A 22,760-nucleotide genomic window follows, 5' to 3' on the forward strand; every position below is an offset into this window, starting at 1 on the left:
CAACTAATTGTCACCGCATCCAGAACAAGGACTGAGGCAGCGAGATGCATTTCTCTGCATTTTACCATCCTGACCTATCCAGGCGCAGCACTAACTACACTGTATCTTTTGAGCGGCTTCTTTATGACTTATAACACTTTTTAATCGTCATTGAGGTGTTTACCTTACTTATGACGTATTTATTTTTTAATCTTTGAATGTTGTGTGCATCATGGATATAGTGTTTACCTTCTCACTCTCTCCTACATGTTCCCCAACGCTGAGCTGCTGCAACTCCTCAGTTACCCCGACGCGGATCAATAAAGTTCTATCTTGTCTTATCTTATCTTAAAACAACAAAACTAAATGACAACATATATATGACACCAAAATCGACTTCTCTTTAAATATCCATTAAGCTGTTTATGGCTTCTTTCATTTTGTATTTATACATGTGTTAATGTAGTTAATCTTACTCATGTGGACACTTCATCTTATCTGATATAGTTCATAATAGGATCATAGATATGATATCAATATTTGTTGAGGTCAGTCGGGACGTGTGACGTCTGTCCTTTACCACGTGTACGGATCTAAACACGTCGTTACCGCAGGTAGCGGGACAGTCTAAAATATCGCGAGGCTTCCCGTGGCCACGTCGAGCAGTGCGTCGTGACGTCTTGACGTGGCGTCGTCGCGCTGACGCAGCAGGTCGGACGTCTCCATGTTGCTTCGGTGAAGCGGAGTCGTCGCTTGTTTTTCCTCCATCGCCTTGAGCTGTTCGTGCCCGCGGTGCTCGCCTGTCCACGCCGCGGGGGTTCGGGTTATTATCCAGTGGACCGGGCTCGGACACGCCGGCGGTGAAGATGTCGACGGCGGGAGGAAACAAAAACACGAACACGGAACCGTGGGGCGGCTTCGATGACAACCTGATGCAGGTAGCGGCTCTAGATCCGGAGGAAAAGGGAGAAATAAACACGGAGCCGCTTGGAAACAAGACGCAGCAGCAGCTGTGCTGCTTCCCACGGACACGGAGCTCAACACTAGCACGGTCACGTCGTATGCACCGGCGGTTCTCAACGTGGGGTCCGGGGGCCTCCCAGCGGTCCTCCAAGAGGCCCGAGAGGGTCCCCGGCAAAATGAGCAATAGTTCAAGTTTTACACCTTCCATGTTGATGTACTGGACTAGCTCCACCTCCTGAGCTACTGCCCCGCACACCCGGGGGGTCCGTGCCTGTTTTGGGGGATAACTGAATGTGCGGGGCTCTCTGCTCAGTCTGACATGAGGCTGCCGTGTCCATGTAAATGCTCATTTTCCACGTTGCGCGCGTCTCCACCTTGTTCCTCGTGCGTCCCTGCAGGGAAGCGGCTCGGCGGTGATCGACATGGAGAACATGGACGACACGTCGGGCTCCAGCTTCGAGGACATGGGCGAGATCCACCAGCGCATGAGGGAGGAGGAGGAGGTGACGGAGGAGGCTGCGGCCACCGAGGAGGACGGGGGCGATGACGGAGAGTTCCTGGGCATGAAGGGGCTGAAGGGCCAGCTGGGCCGGCAGGTGGCGGACGAGGTGAGCGCACGCGGTTTTAGGTGCTTTCCCGCAGGAGGATGTTGGTTAAGAAGGCGGCTGCGCTCACATGGTGCCTTGGGGTCTGCCTGGATTCATCCTTGCAGGTCTGGCAGGCGGGGAAGCGTCAGGCATCCAAGGCCTTTAACCTGTACGCCAACATCGACATCCTGCGGCCGTACTTTGACGTGGAGCCCGTTCAGGTCCGACACAGGTAGGACGCCGACGCTCGGAAGTTAATGCGCCACATTGCTCAACACACTTCACAAAATAAAATTAAAATGTCTGCCACCCCTTCCCCGCAGGCTCATTGAGTCCATGATACCTGTCCGCATGATCAACTTTCCACAGGTGAGAACACTTCTCTGTGGTTGTTCCTTGTTTATCTTGTTAAGTTACAAGTAGGGAAATGGAAAAAGTCATTGAATGCATAAAAATCATTTAGAGAAAATGTATTTTTTTTTTTTTGTGGACTTTGTCGCTTCCAGAAAATCGCTGGCGAGCTGTACGGGCCCCTGATGCTGGTGTTCACGCTGGTCGCCATTCTGCTGCACGGCATGAAGACGTCAGGAACGGTCATCGTAAGAGAAACACTTTTTGGGGGAATGGGTTGATCTGAACACAGCTTGTCAGGGTATTTTGTACCCTGAGACAAAATGAGCCTTGTAAAAGAACCATAATGACATTTTTACTAAAGTAAAAATATATACTAAGTACTCTCTCCTAATTGTGCTGTACTTGGGTGTGGCACAGTAAACACCCAGCATGCATTGTGTTGTTAATGCACTGACTCTACCTGCTGCAGAGGGAGGGAACCCTGATGGGCACGGCCATAGGAACCTGCTTCGGCTACTGGCTGGGCGTGTCGTCCTTCGTCTACTTCCTGGCACACCTGGTGAATGCCCAGATCACCATGCTGCAGACGCTCTCCCTGCTGGTGAGTCATGTGAAGGGCCAGGTAATCGCTAATGTACCAGAGATAATCAATAACATACCGGATATAATGTATAATGCGGCAGGTATAATGGATAATGCAGAAGGTGTTATGATGGAAAATCTCCCGCAGGGCTATGGGCTGTTCGGGCACTGCGTGGTGCTTTTCGTCTCCTACAACATCCACTTCCACTTCCTGTTCTACGTGCTGTGGCTGCTGGTGGGCGGGCTCTCCACCCTGCGCATGGTGAGACCGCTGCGGGAGCCGCGTCTCCCATCATGCTCTCTGTTGTCCACCCGTCTGTCTGGGCACTCCCCTCTGCCTGTCTCTCCCCCTCCAGGTGGCGGCGCTCCTCTCCCGCACCGTGGGTCAGACCCCTCGCCTGGTGATCTGTGGCACTCTGGCTGCGCTGCACATGCTCTTCCTGCTCTACCTGCACTTCGCCTACCACAAGCTGGTGGAAGGTGAGGGGCGTGGCTTTGACCTGTACTTGTTTTTATTTAGTATTTACACCGATAAGTTAGTTTTCATGTTCCTGCTCCTCCCCTCAGGCATCCTGGACTCTCTGGAAGGCCCTGACCCGCCCCCCATCCAGCGGGTGGCCAGGGACGTGCCTGTCCTGGCCTCGGCTGCGCTCAACAGCACGGTCAGGACCCTGGGGGTCCTTCTGCAGTCGCACTGAGCCGTCCGCCGCCTCCTCTCCGACCGGACGCCTCCACGCGTCAGACAAAAACACTACCCTCCCCTCCCTTTAGGGGGAGCTGTGACGGCAACTTCCTGTTCCCCACAGGAAGTGAAATACGGAAGAAAAAAAAAAAGTTTGTAGTCTGAGATCTTTAAAGTTTAAAAGGAAAAAAGAAACGGATGAAGTTTGAAACTCGGCCTTCGGGGAATTTGTTTTCAGCACGAAATGGAAAGCAATGATTGGAGCTTTTAAGGATTTGGGTTTAAGTAGAAGTGAAGGAGGAAGCAGGTAAACATCTGAGAGGATTCCTGTTTAAGTTTCAGGGGGTTGTCGAACGTTTCATCTAGATTTTTTTTCAAGCCGGATTGGGAGTTATTTTTGGTTTGTTGTTTGTCTGTCTGTATATTTTATTTTATTCTCCACTGTGTTCAGAACCTCTGGAAATGCTTAAACTCACATCTGCATCCATTGTTTTTACCCTTTTTTTAAATTTCCTTTCGGGTCTTTGTTGGCGTTAAACTTGTATTTATATGGTCCTTGTACAGGAAGACACGTTGGAAAATAAAATGTAACTCGATTTAACAATTGTTTTGTCACATCCAGCTCAAAGTTCTGGTTTCACATCAGGGCGGGGCGGGGTTGCCAAATTTGCCGAATACCTGAATATTGATCATTGGACTATTTTGTGGTTGAGTTTTGGTGCTCCTGTGTATAACAACATCCCAGATGATATCCAGCCTCATCATAATATCAACATTATATGTATATACAGTAAATCACGCAGTCTGCCATGAAAAGCCAAACTACGACTCAATTAAAACATAAAACCAAAATAATATAAATGATGTAGTTTATTATAAGAATTCAATTACAACATGATGCATTTTACACACAGGACAAAATAAGATCAGATATATATAATATGAGGTACTTAGTACTAAGATCCTAAACTAGTGTTTCATAAAGATAACCCCGCCCCCCCAGGTGAGGCGCTAATAATAGCCGTGTCACGTGACCCGTGGATCGGCTTAGTCCCTGAACCGGTGCAGCGCCGGTGGAAAACCGGCGGCTCGGTGTGGAACCGGAGCGGACGGCGAGGCCGGACCTGCACGTGACGCCGCGTCGGTCTCCATAGCAACCGACGGACGGACACGGACGGACACGGACGGACACGGACGGACACGGAGCGGTGGATCTGCCGGTGATCCGCTCGGTGGGAGCGACGGGCAGCACCGGGTGATGTCACCGGTCAGCTGATCAATAACTGACCGGACCACATGTCCCCGCTCGGCCCGGTTCCGCCTCCAGGCTTCTTCGGTGTGGCTCCGGTTCCCCCGGTCCAGCTCCGGGTCCCGGTCCGGGTCTAGAGCCATGCTGCCGGGCTCCATCCAGATCACCGGGGAGGCCCTGTCCGGGGCCGAGGTGCGGGACATCTGCGACGGGCTGCGGGGCGACACGGTGCGGCTGCTGTCCGTGCGGGGCTGCCAGCTGGCGGACCGGGACTTCGGCCGCGTGTGCCGCGGGGTGGCGGAGAGCCGCGGCCTGGCGCAGCTCAACCTCAACCTCGGTGTAGTGTCCAGCATCCAGAGGACCAGGGAGCTGGGGCAGGCTCTGAGGGGGAACCGGTCCCTGCAGAGCCTGTTGTGAGTGCCTGCTATTATAATTATAATGATAATCATCATCATCATCATTATTATTGTTATTATTATTACTATTATTATTATTATTATTATTGCTATAACTGTCATTGTTGTTATTATTATTACTGTTATTATTGTTATTATGGTTATTGTTATTATTATTATTATTATTATTAATAATACTAATAATACTTTTTATTATTACTGTTATGATTGTTATTACTACTATTATTATTACTGTTATTATTATTATTATTATTATTATTCAAGATTCAAGAGGTTTATTCGTCACATACATATACATACTTTCATACATATATGCAGTGAAATGTCAATGCAACGCACCCAGTGATTTCACACAATATGTGTTGTACTATTATTATTGTTATTATTATTATTATTACTACTACTTTTTTATTATGTTTAGTATTATACTATTATTATTAGTAGTAGTAGTAGTAGTAGTAGTAGTATAACTACTACTATTATTATTAGTAGTAACTGTATTCATATTAGTACTACGAATACTATTACCACACTACTATGATTACTATTATTATTATTATTATAATTATTATTATAAGTAGCAGTAGTAGTCGTAGTAATGTTGCTTCTACTACTATTATTATTACTCAGTTATTATTATTATTATTATTATTATTACTACTATAATAATATTACTATTATTTTTACTATTATAACAATAATAATCATAATAATTAAATTATAAATACCATATTATTATTATCATTAGTAGTAGTAGTAGCAGTAGTAGTAATGGTAATACTATTACTACACTACTATGATTATTATTGCCATTACTATTATTATTATCTATTATTATAATTATTACTGTTACAATCATGCTTATTATTCAATTACTACTGAACAGCTACTACTCCCTCTTAACGAGAAGATAAAACTTGATTTGTCCCTGGAGGGAAAATTCATTCTTTCATTTTTACTTTTTGTCTTATTACCTGAATTTCCTCCCCCGCGATTAATAAAGTTATTTTATCTCATCTTCTATATTATAGTATTATGTGCTTTTCAGGAATATTTGTAAACGTATTATCTGACCAGAGAATACATCAGGACCAGGACATTAGGAGTAGATTGTGTTGTTTCCTCAACCTGAGTCGAGTCTAGGATGTTTATGAGGTTACCTTAGTTACAAGAACTCCACGGTAACCCGACCCCCCCCTTCCATTCAGTTTGTGAAGCAGACGGAGCACGCTGTGCACAGCAGCCGATCAGATACTACTTAACATACTCATCATGTCCATATGTCAGTTTGCACGGCAGCCCCCTGATGGACGCCGGCCTGGTGGCCCTGAACGACGCCCTGAGCAGCCACCCGTCCCTGGTGTGCCTGGACCTGGGGGACTGCATGCTGGGGGACCAGGCGCTGGCCCTGATCTGCGGGATGCTGCCCCCCGACGGGGCCAAGTCAGGTGGGTCAGCGTGCGACAACCCGTCATTCCCACAGCCCCACAGGAGCGGGGCGATAGTAGATACGATACTCATCTGCTGCTCAATAACTACTCCCCCTTTTGAATGAACCCCCCTCCAGGGCTGAGGGAGCTGACTCTCAGCGCTAACCCAGGAATCAGCACCAAAGGCTGGGCTCGCCTGGCCGTCGCCGTGGCCCACAGCTCCCAGCTCAGAGTGCTCAACCTGGACTACAACCCACTCGGTGAGCTGTGCGCCCAAGGAGCGCTTTGGCAGGCGGGGCTCAACGCAAACCAGGGCTAAGATGATCCTACTTCAATTCATCCAGAATTTCAAAATGCCTTTCTAGGATGTGGCTTAACTTCAGATGAGCTGGCTCTAGACTGGGAGGTCCCAGACTGAGGCGGTGAAGGACTGGTCAGCTCCTCCTGTCTGGTCTCGGTGCTGGTCCTCAACCTGCTTTATCTGGAGGCCACGCCCATTGATCCAAAAATATAATTTAAACTTTATTTAGATCTAGATTTTTTTAGACCAAGAGCAGGGCAAGTCTGAGAAAACTTTATACCATGAAGGAGAAAGGCTGTTTCAGTTGGTCACGATTAAAAGTGGGATTTTGTCTCAGCCCTGATCTGTGTCCGCCAACCACTCCCATAAAGTACGTATCCTGTGTGTATGTTTTGTTTTATTATCTATGAATGTAGTCTGCATGCAGCGGTTCTTGGAAATGCTCTGATGCAAGTCATTAAAGTGTTGACGATCATGCTGTTGTCCAGTTATAAACCAGAACTGTTCTATTAGCAACTGGACATAATGGACAGGCAGACTGGAGGTCCATCAAAATAAAGGCTCTGTTCTTTGGTTTAGCAAAACTAGATTATTGTTTTTATTATGAAAGATGGAGCAACTGGAAGAAAAATTATGAATTAAATGTGACCATGAATAAATGAGATTTCATTTTCTTTTAAATTCAGTTGATATGGATGTGAGTGCAGGCCCCTGAGCAAACTAATCACATTTCATGGTCATAAGGGGTCGTAAGATTAAACTGCTCAGAACGATACAACCCCCTCCCCCACCCCGAATATGATCTGAAAACTCAGATGAATCAGTTTCATGGTTCGGGAAGTTTGACTCTGAACAAAACACTGGAAAATCCCTTCCATCAGCAGCTCAGAGGTCAGAGCAGCCGGTCCACCTCTGGCTCAGGTGGTGTCTGGACGCTGCTGTTTCCAGGAGGAGAATGAAAATACTTTGTCATCACGAAAATACATCTGTAGGTTTCAAAGGAAGAAGTGAAAGGTCTCACAGCTCCGTTCAGCTCGTATCCGCTCATTAATCCGCTGGAAGTCGTACGGTTCCTCTGCAGGACACTCGCCCTTGATATGGATATGGATCTCTTGTGGTTGCCAGGAGACCAGATCGCCGGCATGCTGGCCGTTGCCGTGGCGTCCAGCAGAACACTGGAGGTTTTGGACCTGGAAGGAACCGGACTGAGCAACCAGTCTGGACAGGTACGAGTGCAGACCCGTGGTTTGGGAACATTCCAGGTCGACAACATTACGATTGACATTCATCTTTTCTCCACATGAGACGTGGGACGTCTTTCCATGTGTCAACAAAAGCTGAAATTGAAGTTGTTTGATATTTGACGTATTAATTATGGTTCCTTGGATTCCAGTGGAAACCCCAAGTGTTCACAGTGTCACAGGTCTCACAAGATAAGACTAGACCCATTCATCCCCGGGGGACATTGGGGTTCGGTCGTCTGGCCCCACATTGAAAACATTCCGAGGGCCTGGCTGCTGAGTGGAGTCTCTTCTCTCATCCCCACAACTGATACAGTGTTGGTGTCATTGAATCACTGGTTATTATGTTCACTGGTGGTTGTCAACAATCATTCCCATGGTCAGGGCTGTTTACTATATATTTATATTTACTATACAGAATAAAAATGTCTGAATGGCCGGAGTGTCAGTACCGAGGGCCGCCGGCAGGTGGAGCTCCGGTCGCTCCTAACGATCCCTTCCTCCATCGTCTGGAGGTGGTTAGACTCGTTAGAGGTGAGACGGGTTTCGCAAAGGTGAGACAGATACATCCGATCTCCTGTGTTGTCTCTAGAGAAGTAAAGATGGATTCTTAATGTTGCTGAGGTCTGAACTTCCCTGACGTTCCAGACTCCATTAAACTCCAACGCTAAAACATCTGCTCTGCACAGGACCAGCTCCTGCAGCTGAAAGCATCTGAGGTTTAACAAGAAGGAAGCAGCAAATAAAGAGAGATTCCACTGAAGCGGATCCATTAGAAAGCTTTCACAACCTTTCTGGGATAATCCAATTCTCGTCAAGATGTTGGCGGTAACGTAGGTGTCAGCGTGTACTGTGGTACTATGTCAGCGCTGTTAGAAGTGCTGCACCATGTGTCAGTGTGTACTGTACGCAGGCAGCATGTGTACTATGCATGTAGGGCTGTGCAGATCTTAAATCAATATATTACGATACATGGCAATGCAATAAGCAGTGAGATATAGAAAACTTGCACTCATAATATGTCCAAATACTATTATTAATATACATATTATACTGCAATCCAAGACAGTATTACAATATTGAAACTTGTGGGTGGGACTGGCAGGTGTTGACTGGCGCAAAAAACAGAAACTTTCCAAACTACGTTGATCATCCATGAATTAGCTATCCTCATCACACGGCTCTGTGGAATACTCCAATCTGATTGGTCTGTTGTGGCAATCAGTGGTCAGTTATTCCTGAATAATGACCGCTGATCTGTTTATGACCGTTGCTATGGGCAACCGTTTCATTTCAAATCAATATCGTGTCTCAATGGTTCCTTTGATTTAGTAGTTTGCCGTGTAATGAGAAGAATAATGTGCAGCCAGACGGTCACTATCGCAAAATAACCAGGTTTGTATCACTCTGAAGGGAGTTATTTCTGGATAAGGAGCAGCTGGCTGCACGTTATACAGTTTTCAGGGTGTGGTTCTGTGGTCCCGCCCCCCTCAGGTGTTCCTGGACATGGTGGAGAGTTACCCCACCAGCCTGCGGATGCTGGTCCTCGCGGAGAACGCCATCAGCCCCGAGCTGCAGCAGCAGATCTCGGACCTGCTCTCCGAGGGGGAGGAGGAGGAGGAGAGGGAGGCGCCGCCCACGGAGCAGAGCCCCGCCTACTCCAGCGCCCTGCAGCCAATCAGAGATAAGCACTACCAGGTGTCACACGGTGCCTGGCAGCCACACAGCAGTAAGGGTTGAACTCCTTCACTCTCCCTTCTTTCCTCCACCTCTCCTCTTCTCCCTGCTACCTTGGCCTGGATCTCCCTTCCACAGATACTGTACTGTAGTACTACTGTAGTACTACTGTAGTACTACTGTAGTACTACTGGACCTATCATACAGTATCAGTACTGTAGTACTATTGGACCTACTTCTCCTCCTCGTGGACGATTAAATGTCTCTGTCCCCTTCCGGTGCCGCTTAGACCTCTTCTACCCTGATCTCCCTTTGGTCCGGTTCAACCCGCTAGCCTGGTTATGTGGGACATATTTAAGCTGTTAATCAACATAGCTCACAATAGATACCTCTTTAGCTTCTGCTCCACCCTCTTCCTCTCCTGCTGCTTCCTGTGGCACTGGGCTCCGACTGCTTCTGAAACTCGCGCCCACACGGACGGACGTGGCAGAGCTGCAGCGGAGGCTTCATGTGAAGTAGCTTCACGAGACAAAAACCTCCTTGAGAAGCCACGTGTGTCCTGTCAGTGAGAAGACGAAGAAAAACGACAAATAATGATTATATGAATTAATTAAGTGGAAAATGGGCCAAAGACGTGAGCTTGATGAGGCTTAAGGAGCCAAAATTCACTTGAAGGATGGAAAGTGGTGGTGACGCCGGGGGTGAAGAGCAGAGGAGACGTACGATGATGATTTCAGGGTGTTTACCTTTGAGAACGTCTCAGCCTCGCTAGAACACTCCACAACAAAAAGAGACTTGAATGCCTTGCTTGTGGACACAGGGTAATGCTTCGGTCATGCTGCATAAAGAGGTGTAGTACTGGTGTAGAACAGGTGTAGTACAGGTGTAGAAGAGCTGTGTACAGATGTAACACCTGTGTGTACTGTACAGGTGTATAACAGGTGTAGTAGAGCTGTGTACACGTGTAACACAGGTGTGTAATGTACAGGTGTAGAAAAGGTGTAGTAGAGTTGTGTACAGGTATAACACAGGTGTGTACTGTACAGGTGTAGAGCAGGTGTAGTAGAGCTGCGTACAGGTGTAACACAGGTGTCTATTGTACAGGTGTAGAACAGGTGTAGTAGAGCTGTGTACAGGTGCAACACAGGTGTGTATAGGTGGGTACAGGTGTAGAACAGGTTTGGACAGCTATGTACAGGTGTGTACACATGTAGCATTGGTGTGTACAGCTGTAGAACAGGTGCATTACAGGTGTAGATCAGGTGAAGTACAGCTGTAGAACAGGTGTATTACAGGTGAAGTACAGCTGTGTACACGTATAGTAAAGGCATGTACACATGCAGCACAGGCGTGTACAGGTGTAACACAGGTGTAGTACAGGTGTAGAACAGGTCTGTACATGTGTAGTAGAGCTGTGTACCGGTGTAACACAGGTGTCTACTGTACAAGTGTAGAACAGGTGTAGTAGAGCTGTGTACAGGTTTAGAACAGTTGTGTACAACTGTGTACAGGTGTAGAACAGGTTTAGTGCAGGTGTGTACAGGCATAGAATAGGTGTAGTACAGCTGTGTACAGGTGTAGAACAGGTGTAGTACAGGTGTGTAGTAATAAACCTGCCTGTGTCTGACTCTCTACAGCCTCCGGCCCACAGATGGTCTTGCTGACGTCAGGTCTAGGTGAGAGCTTATTGGCTGAGACTGAGATGTAAGCCCCTCCCACAACCACACCCACTTCCTCTAAAGGATTGACACTGAGATGTAAGCCCCTCCCACAGCTACACCCACTTCCTGTAAAGGTTGAGACTGAGGTATAAGCCCCTCCCACAGCCACACCCACTTCCTGCAAAGGCTGTTTCCACCGTTTGACTGCAGTGTGTGTTGTGTGCTCCGCCCACTCTGCATGGTCTGACGTAGCACCTGTGAATAGACTCGAACTGTTTAGCACAAAACCTTAACGCACCAAGTGACTTTGATTGAGATATTTAACGTGTCACGTGTACAGTTACTTATTTTAAGCTCATGAATGTATGTTTAGACGACGCACTCTCTGCTGTAGGTTTGCTGTGCTGATCTGACGTCTGAATAAAGCTGTTTACATCTTGATAAAACCGAGTCACGACTCTTTTCTCCCAGCGTGACGCAGACCAACCTTTTATTAAATAACAGAGATATTGAGCTCAACCTCTTTTGGGACCTTGACTCCGCCCGGATTAGGTCCCGGATTTTCACAACAACTGCAATGAGACCCTGTGAGCGTATCAAGTGACCCCGCATGGGGTCGCAACCCCGAGGTTGACGCGGTTTTGCTTTAATAATATAAAACACAGAGACGCAGCAGCGTCTGCGAACACAGGAAACAGAAAAGCCTCCAGAACTTCCACGTCAGTTCTGCAAAACCAAGAAACACGAAAGAAAGACGCTTGTCATCGGCTCTTCTAGGCAGAAGCTGTAAACGCTCTGGGAGGCGTGTGCTCAGTCTGTTGACGTCCATGACACCTTCAAAAAACAAAACATCTTCAAAAACACATGAAAACGTCCACCTGCTTCATATCAAGCAGCTCTGAGGCGTGTCCTTGCAGCAGCCAATCAGAACGGAGCAAGAACGTCACCTGGCAGCAAGGCCACGCCCCCCTCCCTTGAACACCAGTACGGTGCAACACATACGCACAGGACAGGAAGCAGGAAACACGTTTTCGTTTGTTTGATTGCCACGCCTACAAAACTATTTTAGCTGTGAGGAAAAAATACATTTCCACTCTGACAGTTTTGGGGGTCGGTGCCATAGACCCCACCCACACCCCCACCCCCACCCGCATGTCACCTGGCAGCTCAGCGACGCCATGGAAAGACAGATTCATTATTAATGAACGACTGCCATCGATCTCCACTGTTGCTAGGCAACAGGAAACAAACAAGGGACATCTGTCCTGCTCTGACACAGAAAGTAATCAGCTCACACACACACACACACACACGCACACACGCACACACACACAGAGTTTATAGACATCTAGAAACAACCTAGAATAACATGATTAGTTGGGATGATGTCGACTTAAAACTGAATCAGGAGATAAGCCATCAAATGTGAAAACAGCATTAACCCTTTGTATGAGGCCCAAGAATTACAATTAAAGCGCACACACACACACACGTCTCACTGACATGACAGAGTAATCAACTCATCCAATCGTTCTGATGCCAAAGTAATTATTACACCATTCATACTAATGAAGCTGCTTAATTATGCATTAGCTGTGTGTGTGTGTGTGTGTGTGTGTGTGTGTGTGTTGGGGAGAGGGGTTGATCTTGCAGACATGATGGTGTTAACAGGACAACTATCAATCCTCCTGGTGGCTGTTGTCCTCTGGGTCAGAGGAGTCTTGGAGTCGGGGATCAAGGGATATTGAGGCAGAATGAAGAGTCTGGATTCTATGTCTTGGAATTCATTTCCTTTCCTCCGTTTCTCTCGCAGGTGGATGACCACTTTACCTTTTTTAGGATTCTCTTTCTAACGGTCGACCCGCAGGCAACAGGCTTCAGATGCATTCCAGGCTGCACCTGATGGAGAAACAAGCTGGAGATGATGGTTCAAATAACCCTTCAGCGGTTCAACGTTGAGGGAGGGAGAGAGACAAGGCAGAAATGAGTGAAGACATCAGAATGTTCATGTCGGTGGAATCGGCCGCTAGATGGTGCTGCTGCAGCCGACCGGAGGAAGCAGACCGGACGACCGCTCCTCCATCATCCCTCCATCATCTCGTCTCCCCTTCACCCTAGGATCCAGGATCTCCGGGCGGGACGTAGATATCCTCCTGAATGCTGAGGAGCAGGAGGCTTGTTTCCCGGGAGGTCAAACAGAGACAACAGCGTCCACGGTTCCATGGTAACACCATCTGCCCTCTCAGGTGGGCGTGTCACAGAATGAAGGATCCTGCTTATCGCCGAGGCAACGCAGGGCGCACAGCAGCTGGGTGTGAGCCGGCTGCAGATCCAACCTGGTACGCATGTTGTCAAGGCACCACCTGCGACGCTGTCACCCCGTCCACCGTCTTCTGCCCCACGCTGCGCAGCCATCTTGAATGTGTGAGACACCTCCACCTATTCAACACAGACACTCACGTCACCTGCTCTTGTAACTACATTCACATCACTATGTTCAGTTTGGTGCATTCATTTATGGAGACGTTTTCAGTGGATGTGCTTGTATGTTGAGTAAGTTCTATCCTGATGGGAAAAGGTCGCGTTGGGAAATTAAACAAACAAAGCGTCTTAAGACAGGATGTAGAACTGGATTCTCACTGTGAGACTCCACCCTCAGGGTGGAGGTTCAGGTGGACGGGAGGTTTCTGAAGGACGCAGCTTGGAGTTGAGGCGTTCTTCCTCTGCTCTGAGGAAGAGGAAAACAAAGTCTGAGGATGGACAGACAAGTCCAGCGGCACAGGGAGTGTGTCTGCTGACCTTTGAAGGTCAGGTAGGCAGCGGACACACACAGACTACGACTTAATGCTGTTTGGCACGTCAACACGTCAACACGTCAACATGTCAACATGTCAAAGTGGACCCATTATGCTCCTTTATACACAAGTTAATATGCACTGATCAGGTGGTGGTGGTATCTGGCACCAAGACAGCAGAGTAGCAGCAGATCCTTTAAGACCTGGAAGTTTGAGGTGGGGCCCCATGGATCAGGCTTGTTGTTCCAGCACATCCCACAGATGCTCCATCAATCGGACCCTAACCCCATCCATCCACATGATGTAGAAGGTGATTCATCAGACCTCCACCTTCTTCCATGGCTCCATGGTCCAGTTGTGACGCTCATGTGTCCATTGTAGGTGCTTTCAGGGGTGGACAGGGGTCAGCATGGACACTGTGAGCTCCCATACGCAGCAAGCTGCCATGCACTGTGTGTTCTACACCTTTCTATCACAGCAACATTCACTGTTTCAACACTTTGTGCTGCAGTAGTTCTACTGTGGGATCCAACCAGATGGGCTAGACCTGGTTCCCCACGTGCATCAATGAGCCTTGGGCCCCATGACCCTGTCGCCGGTTCACTGGTCGTCCTTCCTTGGACACTTTTGGTAGTAACCACTGCATAGCGGGAACAGCCACAAGACCTGTGCTTGTGGAGATGCTCTGACCCAGTCGTCCAGCATCACAATGTGCTCCTTGTCAAAGTGGCTCAGATCCTTACGCTGCTTCAACACATCAACTTCAACAACTGACTCTTCACCTGCTGCATCATACATATATATACATATATATAATATATATATATATATATATATATATATATATATATATATATATACACATACATATATATATATATATATATATATATATATATATAAAACACTATATATATATATTTATAATAATAAATAATAGTATATATATAATATATATTATATATAACGTGTTAGTGTTATATAACTGTATATATATATATAGTTATAATATATAACAGTATATATAATATATAAGTATATATAATAATATATGACAGTATATATAATAATAAATAACAGTATACAGTATAAAACAGTATAAAATAAATAACCGTATATATATAATAATAATAATATATACAACCCCTTGACAGGTGCCATTGGAACCAGATGATCCATGTTATTCACTTCACCTGTCACTGGTTTAACATTTTGGCTGATCAGTGTAGCTCTCAGAGGTCCCCAAAACATGTTTTAAATTTGTTTTTTTTGCTGAAAATACCACTCAGATTATGCACTAGAGCCATTCAAACATGCCCTACACCACCCTGTCTGAAAACAGGTTGTTTCAGTGGGCGGAGCCACCCTCCTGAAGCCCGAGGTCTGTGAGCCAATGGCCTTTGAGCATGGCTTCCGGCTTTTGTTGTATTTATTCCGTAACTTTCACTGATTTCATCTCCTCAATCCACCAAAATCTGTTTCTGAACACATTTGGGGCAAGAAATAAACAATCCGGTTGCTGAGTCTTCATATTAGATCTACGAGGCCTCATTTCAAAGTTAGTTCCCACTTTCGCTGCCGTGCTCCAAGCTTGTTGGACACGGACGCCGCATCACGACTTTCCGGCGCATATATTTTTAGTTTAATTTAAACGTTGAAAATAAAATAAATAGATCTACAATGAAAACAGTGTTTTTATGGGTTTTGTTTGGCGAAAGGCACAGCGGATGGGATGGAGCAGACGACCGTATAAGGAAATCCGTGACCAGCTGACGTCAGCTCGTGCAGAGTAGAAAAAACCTTTGGAAGCGGTGCGTTCAGAGCGGTGGGAATCCTGAGCCTTTTGTTCAGACATTACTTTGTCATTAGTGTACCTCATTATTTGATACTTTGAATCAACATCCCACACTGTAATATTATATATGTAAGACAGAAAATAAGGAAAAGCATCAAAGGTGGAAGGAGTGAAGTGACATCACAGGAACACCAGCAGCTCCATCAGATGTTACGACGTTCAATCCGAACCTTCAGACTCAAAACGACCTCTCGCCCTTGGATTCAGAGAACGATGCTTTGGAATCTTCTGATGCTCAAGAACAAACCGACAACAGAAGATGAAGTCGCAGCGTTGGATTACCCCCAGACAGTAGAACGGGGAAACTCAGAACGAGTGGCAAAACATTAAAGTTATTCACATTCGGGTGCGTCAACGGTAGCGTCACTTTCCAGGGAATTTAACCTTTTGGGATTTAGGGTTTACTGCCGCTCCCACAGCACCTCCCAAAGACCTCCACCTCAAACCAGAGGAACAAGCAGCGCAGAACAAGCAGCTTGTCAATTTACCAGCGCGGCTGAATGGAGGCGGGCAGGGTCCCGGAGCTGGCGGTGGAAGGAGGGAGACCCCCCTCCGGCTCCTGTTGAAATCCGGGCCCCATGAGGACGTCCCCAAAAAAACAACATCCCAGCAGAGCGACCAGAGCTCTGAGGGAGCCGCGGCGCAGGGTCCTCCGGGGTCCGCCTGGAAAGCCACCGCCACGAGGACGGCGCTCCACTTTACAGGGACAGGGTTTGGTCGTCTTCAGAGTCAACTTCACGCGGAAACGGGTTGGGTGAAGGGCGGTCGCGGCGCGGCCCCCCACGGCTCAGCCCCCCGCGGACCAGGCGCTTCTCAAACCCCCACAAACAAGACCGAACAAACTCAGATAAGATTAAAATATTTTATTTATTTTAAAATATACATTGGATTATAAATTCAGAAAATAAAATTAGTCATTTTTAACAGTCTTTTTTTCTTGATTTAAACGTTAAGTCTACTTTCATTTTCTCGGGGGCGGGACCTCCACCTCAGTCTTTTTTCTATTTGCTGTCAAACACTTGGGAGGTTTGATTTTACTTTATTTTTTTTTTTCCCCCCAAACTCGATTCATGTCCCCTTGTTACCATGGAAACCTGCTCTCCTTTCCTTCCACCCCCTCCAACCATATTAGCGTCATAATGAGGATAAAAACAAACAGTTCAAACGGATACGGAGTAAACAAGCGGTCGCCTGCGTTTCCCTCCCTGACGCTTCAGTTTGTTGAGGAAATAATTAACCACGTAATTAACGAGTTTCACACGATGAAGCAGCAGAGCCTCCTCCTCCTCCTCCTCCTCCGAAAACACTTGGGTTTGTTGAGACGCGTCCTGGGACAAAGCTCTATTTTTGTCAGGGGCCTTTTAAATATTCAGCACCGCGACTTAACACTGGTCAGGATGGAGATCACACACACACACACACACACACACACACACACACACACACACACACACACACACACACACACACACACACACACACACACACACACACACACACACACACACACACCTGGAGGGAGGATGAGGAAGGAAGGTGACCTTGATGAAGAGGGATGTCCTGATGAGTCTGTCCTCAATTATATTCATGATAGAAGTGACATTAAAGTTGCACGAGTCCAGATGTAATGTCTATTTATACCCCCTCCCCCCACACACACACACACATTCCATCTCTTTTGTATTCCCACAAATTCCTCGTCTCCAGAACGTGATGAGTTGTATAAAATATTCACAACTTCCATTTCCAAGCTGCCCCCACCGCCCACTCCCCACATATTAGAGACCCTCTGTGACAGTAATAAATGTTAATAATTAAACAGAGTCTGCGTGACTCTAATGAGGCACCCTGCACGGCAGGGGGCACTTAGAGAACATCACAGGTTCTGGTGGGCGGGGGGGTGAGATGGGGACTGGACTGTCCTCCAAGATTTGGGCAATTTTGTCACGCTGGGCCTTTCAGGGCGAAGCAAATTTAGTTAAATAATTTAGAGGAGAGGACAGTCCGAGAGACAATCAGTCGGCTAGTCATTTAATCCTCAGGCTAGTCATTTAGTCATCAGGCTAGTCCTCAGGCTAGTCATTTAATCCTCAGGCTAGTCATTTAGTCATCAGGCTAGTCCTCAGGCTAGTCATTTAATCCTCAGGCTAGTCATTTAGTCATCAGGCTAGTCCTCAGGCTAGTCATTTAGTCATCAGGCTAGTCCTCAGGCTAGTCATTTAGTCTTCAGGCTAGTCATTTAGTCATCAGGCTAGTCCTCAGGCTAGTCATTTAATCCTCAGGCTAGTCATTTAGTCATCAGGCTAGTCCTCAGGCTAGTCATTTAGTCATCAGGCTAGTCCTCAGGCTAGTCATTTAGTCATCAGGCTAGTCATTAGGCTAGTCATTTAGTCTTCAGGCTAGTCATTTAGTCTTCAGGCTAGTCATTTAGTCCTCAGGCTAGTCATTTAGTCATCAGGCTAGTCCTCAGGCTAGTCATTTAATCCTCAGGCTAGTCATTTAGTCATCAGGCTAGTCCTCAGGCTAGTCATTTAATCCTCAGGCTAGTCATTTAGTCATCAGGCTAGTCCTCAGGCTAGTCATTTAGTCATCAGGCTAGTCCTCAGGCTAGTCATTTAGTCTTCAGGCTAGTCATTTAGTCATCAGGCTAGTCCTCAGGCTAGTCATTTAGTCATCAGGCTAGTCATTAGGCTAGTCATTTAGTCTTCAGGCTAGTCATTTAGTCATCAGGCTAGTCATTAGGCTAGTCATTTAGTCTTCAGGCTAGTCATTTAGTCTTCAGGCTAGTCATTTAGTCCTCAGGCTAGTCATTTAGTCCTCAGGCTAGTCATTTAGTCATCAGGCTAGTCCTCAGGCTAGTCATTTAATCCTCAGGCTAGTCATTTAGTCATCAGGCTAGTCCTCAGGCTAGTCATTTAGTCTTCAGGCTAGTCATTTAGTCATCAGGCTAGTCATTAGGCTAGTCATTTAGTCTTCAGGCTAGTCATTTAGTCCTCAGGCTATTCATTTAGTCATCAGGCTAGTCCTCAGGCTAGTCATTTAGTCTTCAGGCTAGTCCTCAGGCTAGTCATTTAATCCTCAGGCTAGTCATTTAGTCCTCAGGCTAGTCATTTAGTCATCAGGCTAGTCATTTAGTCATCAGGCTAGTCTTCAGGCTAGTCCTCAAGCTAGTCATTTAGTCATCAGGCTAGTCATTTAGTCATCAGGCTAGTCCTCAGGCTAGTCATTTAGTCTTCAGGCTAGTCCTCAGGCTAGACATTTAGTCATCAGGCTAGTCCTCAGGCTAGTCATTTAGTCATCAGGCTAGTCCTCAGGCTAGTCATTTAGTCTTCAGGCTAGTCCTCAGGCTAGTCATTTAGTCCTCAGGCTAGTCATTTAGTCATCAGGCTAGTCATTTAATCCTCAGGCTAGTCATTTAGTCATCAGGCTAGTCATTTAGTCATCAGGCTAGTCCTCAGGCTAGTCATTTAGTCTTCAGGCTAGTCCTCAGGCTAGTCATTTAGTCTTCAGGCTAGTCCTCAGGCTAGTCATTTAGTCATCAGGCTAGTCATTTAGTCATCAGGCTAGTCCTCAGGCTAGTCATTTAGTCATCAGGCTAGTCCTCAGGCTAGTCATTTAGTCTTCAGGCTAGTCCTCAGGCTAGTCATCTAGTCATCAGGCTAGTCATTTAGTCTTCAGGCTAGTCATTTAATCCTCAGGCTAGTCATTTAGTCATCAGGCTAGTCCTCAGGCTAGTCATTTAGTCATCAGGCTAGTCCTCAGGCTAGTCATTTAGTCATCAGGCTAGTCCTCAGGCTAGTCATTTAGTCCTCAGGCTAGTCATTTAGTCATCAGGCTAGTCATTTAGTCCTCAGGCTAGTCATTTAGTCCTCAGGCTAGTCATTTAGTCCTCAGGCTAGTCATTTAGTCCTCAGGCTAGTCATTTAGTCCTCAGGCTAGTCATTTAGTCCTCAGGCTAGTCATTTAGTCATCAGGCTAGTCATTTAGTCCTCAGGCTAGTCATTTAGTCCTCAGGCTAGTCATTTAGTCCTCAGGCTAGTCATTTAGTCCTCAGGCTAGTCATTTAGTCTTCAGGCTAGTCATTCATCTTTAGGACCATAAAACTCTTTCATTAGACAGACTATTTAAACTGGACCACCAGGAACCTGGTAACCACGGTAACAGTGTTTTCCCACAGGGGGAGGGGCTGTAGGATATCCTCACTTAAGATGCCAACGGCTCCGTCTCCTTTGCAAAGACACTTCCCAGGTCGGTGGGAATATTAGGAAATACGGCCAATTAGGTCTGATCGCAGTCGGAAACTTCCTAGTTCCACACGTTTCAAAGAGATGTGATGTGGGTGCTTGATGAGTGAAGGACATCCCATCATGCTGTGCAGCGTGCGCAAAGAACAAAACCTTCCTAATATCTGGTTGTTTTAACAAAAAGTGGTGACTCTGATTTCCAGAGCTGAACGTCAAAGAGCAAAACAGATTGAAAACCTTCAACATTTACCGATAGAAACTTGGTACAAGCGGCTGGTCAACAGGAAGTGGCGTTCCCAGCGAGCCAAAGCCCAGGTGTCAATCACCTACAGTGGGTGCGGCCAAGAGCCACACACTGTGTGAAGAGAACCAAAAGACACAACACACTCCAAACTAAGTTACAGTCAAATTAATCTCATAACGACGTGTAAATATTCCAACAACAACAAAAAGACAGAAAAAAAACAAACAAACAAACAAACAAACAAACAAACAAGCCGACATGGCTGTTCCCTTCCAGGTGAGTTTGTCCAGTAAGGTGGGTTGTGCCGCCGTCCCTGAGCGGCCGGGAGAGCACCAATCGCACGGCTCCTGCACCGGTGAAGGAAACGCACCTTTGTTTGCATCACGCGCAGCGCAGGACTCCGCCCGCCGACAGGGGGCAGCAGACGCTACGCGGGCGGAGTTTCCACCGTCCTCAAATGGGTTGAAGCGCGGGGTCGGTTGTCGCTCCGAGCGCCTCCGACCAAAACACCAACGGGTCAGGAAGTCGCACCGTCTCCACCGTGTTCCGGTGGATCCTCTTGAAGTCGTCTTCGACGTCGATTCTTCCGGGATCCATTTACAGGTCAAAGGTCAAAGCGTTAGGATGTCTCACACACACAAATAGAAGTTCTTGAATGAAAAGTGAGACGTCATTGGATCAATAAGAAACAAAAGCATGAAGATGCAGGATCCACCACGGGCACCGGTGGCAGGGCCCGACGGTATCTGAGCGCTTGCCAAAAATGACAAAATGCTTTTAATCATTTTATTTTCATTGAATGATAAGGATTAGATATAATTGTAATAAATAAATAATACATATTTGAATATTCCCACTTGTTTCCCCTTTTTGAACAGTTATGATTATTGTCTTGCGACATATGGAAGAGGTTGACAACGTGGCAACCGGCCATTTTTATTTAGCGCCGCCGACGCCCCGCCCGCTCCCCCACCCGCCCCCTTACGGGGAGGAGGCCGTTCCGGCCAGAAAGGGAGTGGCTGGGGCCGCGCCCATAGAACGTAATGTAATGTGGCAAAGGCCCCGTTCCAGAAGTGGATGATTTATTATTTACAAGTAAAGTATTTACACAAAAACATCCAGTTTTTACTTCATCAAGCCCCAAAGCAACCGGGAGACGCACCGGCTGTTTTAGAGCGGGACACTCCCATCACTCAGCTGTGTTTAAAAATGTAGTTTCGTACATGTAGGAAACAAACGGAAAGAAATAGATTTCAAATAAAAAGACAGGCAGGGTGCGCTCTGCTCCAGGTCTCTGAGTTAGCTTCATGTTTTTCATTTTGCATACAGGTAAGAAAGTAAGAAAAATAAAACAAATCTAATTTTCTCTGTGCGTATATAGCGAGGAGGTGAGAGCTCTGAGCGAAGGGCGCGACAGCCTCCGTCAGGTTTACAACACGGCAAACTGCACCTACACCGCTTCAATTGGTGATCAATGGAGTCGATCACCAATCGACGATTTAATTGGTAATCTGCCTAACCCTTGAGCATGGCCCCAAATCTGGCTGCCCTGGGCAACAAGGCAATCGTTATTGTCGGGCCCTGCCGATAGCGTCGAAACAAAAACAAAACAAAAGAACAACGCAAGCGCTCCGAAAACAGGAAACTCCCAAAAGGTCACTGAGCATTTCCATAGTGATGTCACACCTGGCAGCGCCGCGGAACACAGTGGAGAAACAGTCCTGATTGATAGTGAGGGAGGGCGAGGAGGAGGTTACATCGCAGAGATAGGCACTGAGAATCTGGGGAGACGGCAGCGCACGGCACTATGGCTATATCCTGGATGGGCGTGACCTCTGACCTCAGGGGGAGGCGGAGCAGGGGTCAGCTGATAGTAGTGCGCTGTGTACCAAGCCGATCACTCCTTCGCTACGCAGTGGACCTACTGGGGTGTCGGCCATTTTGCAGGGAAAAAGGACTCTGAATGTATCTACAAATATAGGGAACAAACAATGTTCGCTTAAAAAAAAATATATACTGCAAAGCTATTTTCAACAGTGAGGAAAAATGAAATTGTTAAAAGGGGAAATTAGGAACAGGTACACCATGCCAATGTAGTGAATTAAAGAGATTGAACTGTGCAGGGAATAGTGAAGGAGTTAGCAGTTTGGAACACAACGATAGAAACCCAGAGGCTGTTTAACGGCACACACACCTGATCGCCCCATTTCCAGAGAGAGACGGGTGAAGGCGGTGGTGTTGACACACCTTTTATGGTTGGACAGGAAGGGAAGGGGTAAAGAAGGACGTGAAAGGAACAGGAAGTAGAGGAGGCGGGACAGGAAGTGAAGCGAACGGGAAATGGAGGGTGGGACAGGAAGGTTCTAGTCCAGCAGGTTGCCTTGCTCCTGGGCTCGGGTCAGGCTGTCCTTGCGGTGCAGGTGGTGCACCCCCATCCTCTTGGGGCTCTTGCCGGGCCTCCCTGGGTGCAGCGCAGGGCTGGGCAGTTCCTGCGGCAGGG

The 22,760-nt window shown here is 47.1% G+C and overlaps 3 protein-coding genes across 4 annotated transcripts in view; 2 read left to right on the plus strand and 1 right to left on the minus strand.

Annotated features, from left to right (window-relative positions):
- The first annotated feature begins 588 nt into the window (after nucleotides 1–588).
- Nucleotides 589–3,743, plus strand: yipf3 (Yip1 domain family, member 3). 2 transcript variants are annotated; one of them, XM_080016203.1, is made up of 9 exons: nucleotides 589–917; nucleotides 1,341–1,550; nucleotides 1,655–1,761; nucleotides 1,853–1,898; nucleotides 2,036–2,128; nucleotides 2,353–2,505; nucleotides 2,614–2,727; nucleotides 2,822–2,945; nucleotides 3,033–3,743. In XM_080016203.1, the coding sequence occupies exons 1-9, from the start codon at nucleotides 846–848 to the stop codon at nucleotides 3,161–3,163; spliced, it is 1,050 nt and encodes a 349-aa protein (XP_079872329.1). In that variant the 5' UTR covers nucleotides 589–845; the 3' UTR covers nucleotides 3,164–3,743. The 2 variants fall into 2 exon arrangements, with proteins under 2 accessions (XP_079872329.1, XP_079872330.1); XM_080016204.1 differs by having other exon boundaries at nucleotides 2,353–2,484.
- A 721-nt stretch (nucleotides 3,744–4,464) lies between these two features.
- On the plus strand, nucleotides 4,465–11,522 carry lrrc73 (leucine rich repeat containing 73). The gene is made up of 6 exons (XM_080016943.1): nucleotides 4,465–4,809; nucleotides 6,100–6,260; nucleotides 6,380–6,502; nucleotides 7,669–7,769; nucleotides 9,279–9,513; nucleotides 11,099–11,522. The coding sequence occupies exons 1-6, from the start codon at nucleotides 4,538–4,540 to the stop codon at nucleotides 11,167–11,169; spliced, it is 963 nt and encodes a 320-aa protein (XP_079873069.1). The 5' UTR covers nucleotides 4,465–4,537; the 3' UTR covers nucleotides 11,170–11,522.
- Nucleotides 11,523–22,623: 11,101 nt separating this feature from the next.
- The window catches only part of tjap1 (tight junction associated protein 1 (peripheral)), a gene marked incomplete at its 3' end in the record, with an annotated part of 42,395 nt that continues 42,258 nt past the window's right edge, over nucleotides 22,624–22,760 (minus strand). Inside the window, exon 9 of the mRNA XM_080016488.1 lies at nucleotides 22,624–22,717. Within this exon, the coding sequence (XP_079872614.1) occupies nucleotides 22,624–22,717 (94 nt within the window). The remainder of the gene's footprint in view (nucleotides 22,718–22,760) is intronic.

Source organism: Zeus faber (assembly GCF_960531495.2).
Source record: "Zeus faber genome assembly, chromosome: 16".
Lineage (NCBI taxonomy): Eukaryota > Metazoa > Chordata > Actinopteri > Zeiformes > Zeidae > Zeus > Zeus faber.

What these genes read in the sequence shown, in the direction of transcription:
- yipf3 (XM_080016203.1), top strand. Translation starts at nt 846, where the DNA reads ATGTCGACGGCGGGAGGAAACAAAAACACGAACACGGAACCGTGGGGC. An exon ending in TCGATGACAACCTGATGCAG is followed by an intron (nt 918 to 1,340) that starts GTAGCGGCTCTA and finishes GCGTCCCTGCAG; the next exon opens with GGAAGCGGCTCGGCGGTGAT. An exon ending in AGACGTCAGGAACGGTCATC is followed by an intron (nt 2,129 to 2,352) that starts GTAAGAGAAACA and finishes TACCTGCTGCAG; the next exon opens with AGGGAGGGAACCCTGATGGG.
- lrrc73 (XM_080016943.1), top strand. Translation starts at nt 4,538, where the DNA reads ATGCTGCCGGGCTCCATCCAGATCACCGGGGAGGCCCTGTCCGGGGCC. An exon ending in CGGTCCCTGCAGAGCCTGTT is followed by an intron (nt 4,810 to 6,099) that starts GTGAGTGCCTGC and finishes TCCATATGTCAG; the next exon opens with TTTGCACGGCAGCCCCCTGA. An exon ending in CCCCGACGGGGCCAAGTCAG is followed by an intron (nt 6,261 to 6,379) that starts GTGGGTCAGCGT and finishes ACCCCCCTCCAG; the next exon opens with GGCTGAGGGAGCTGACTCTC.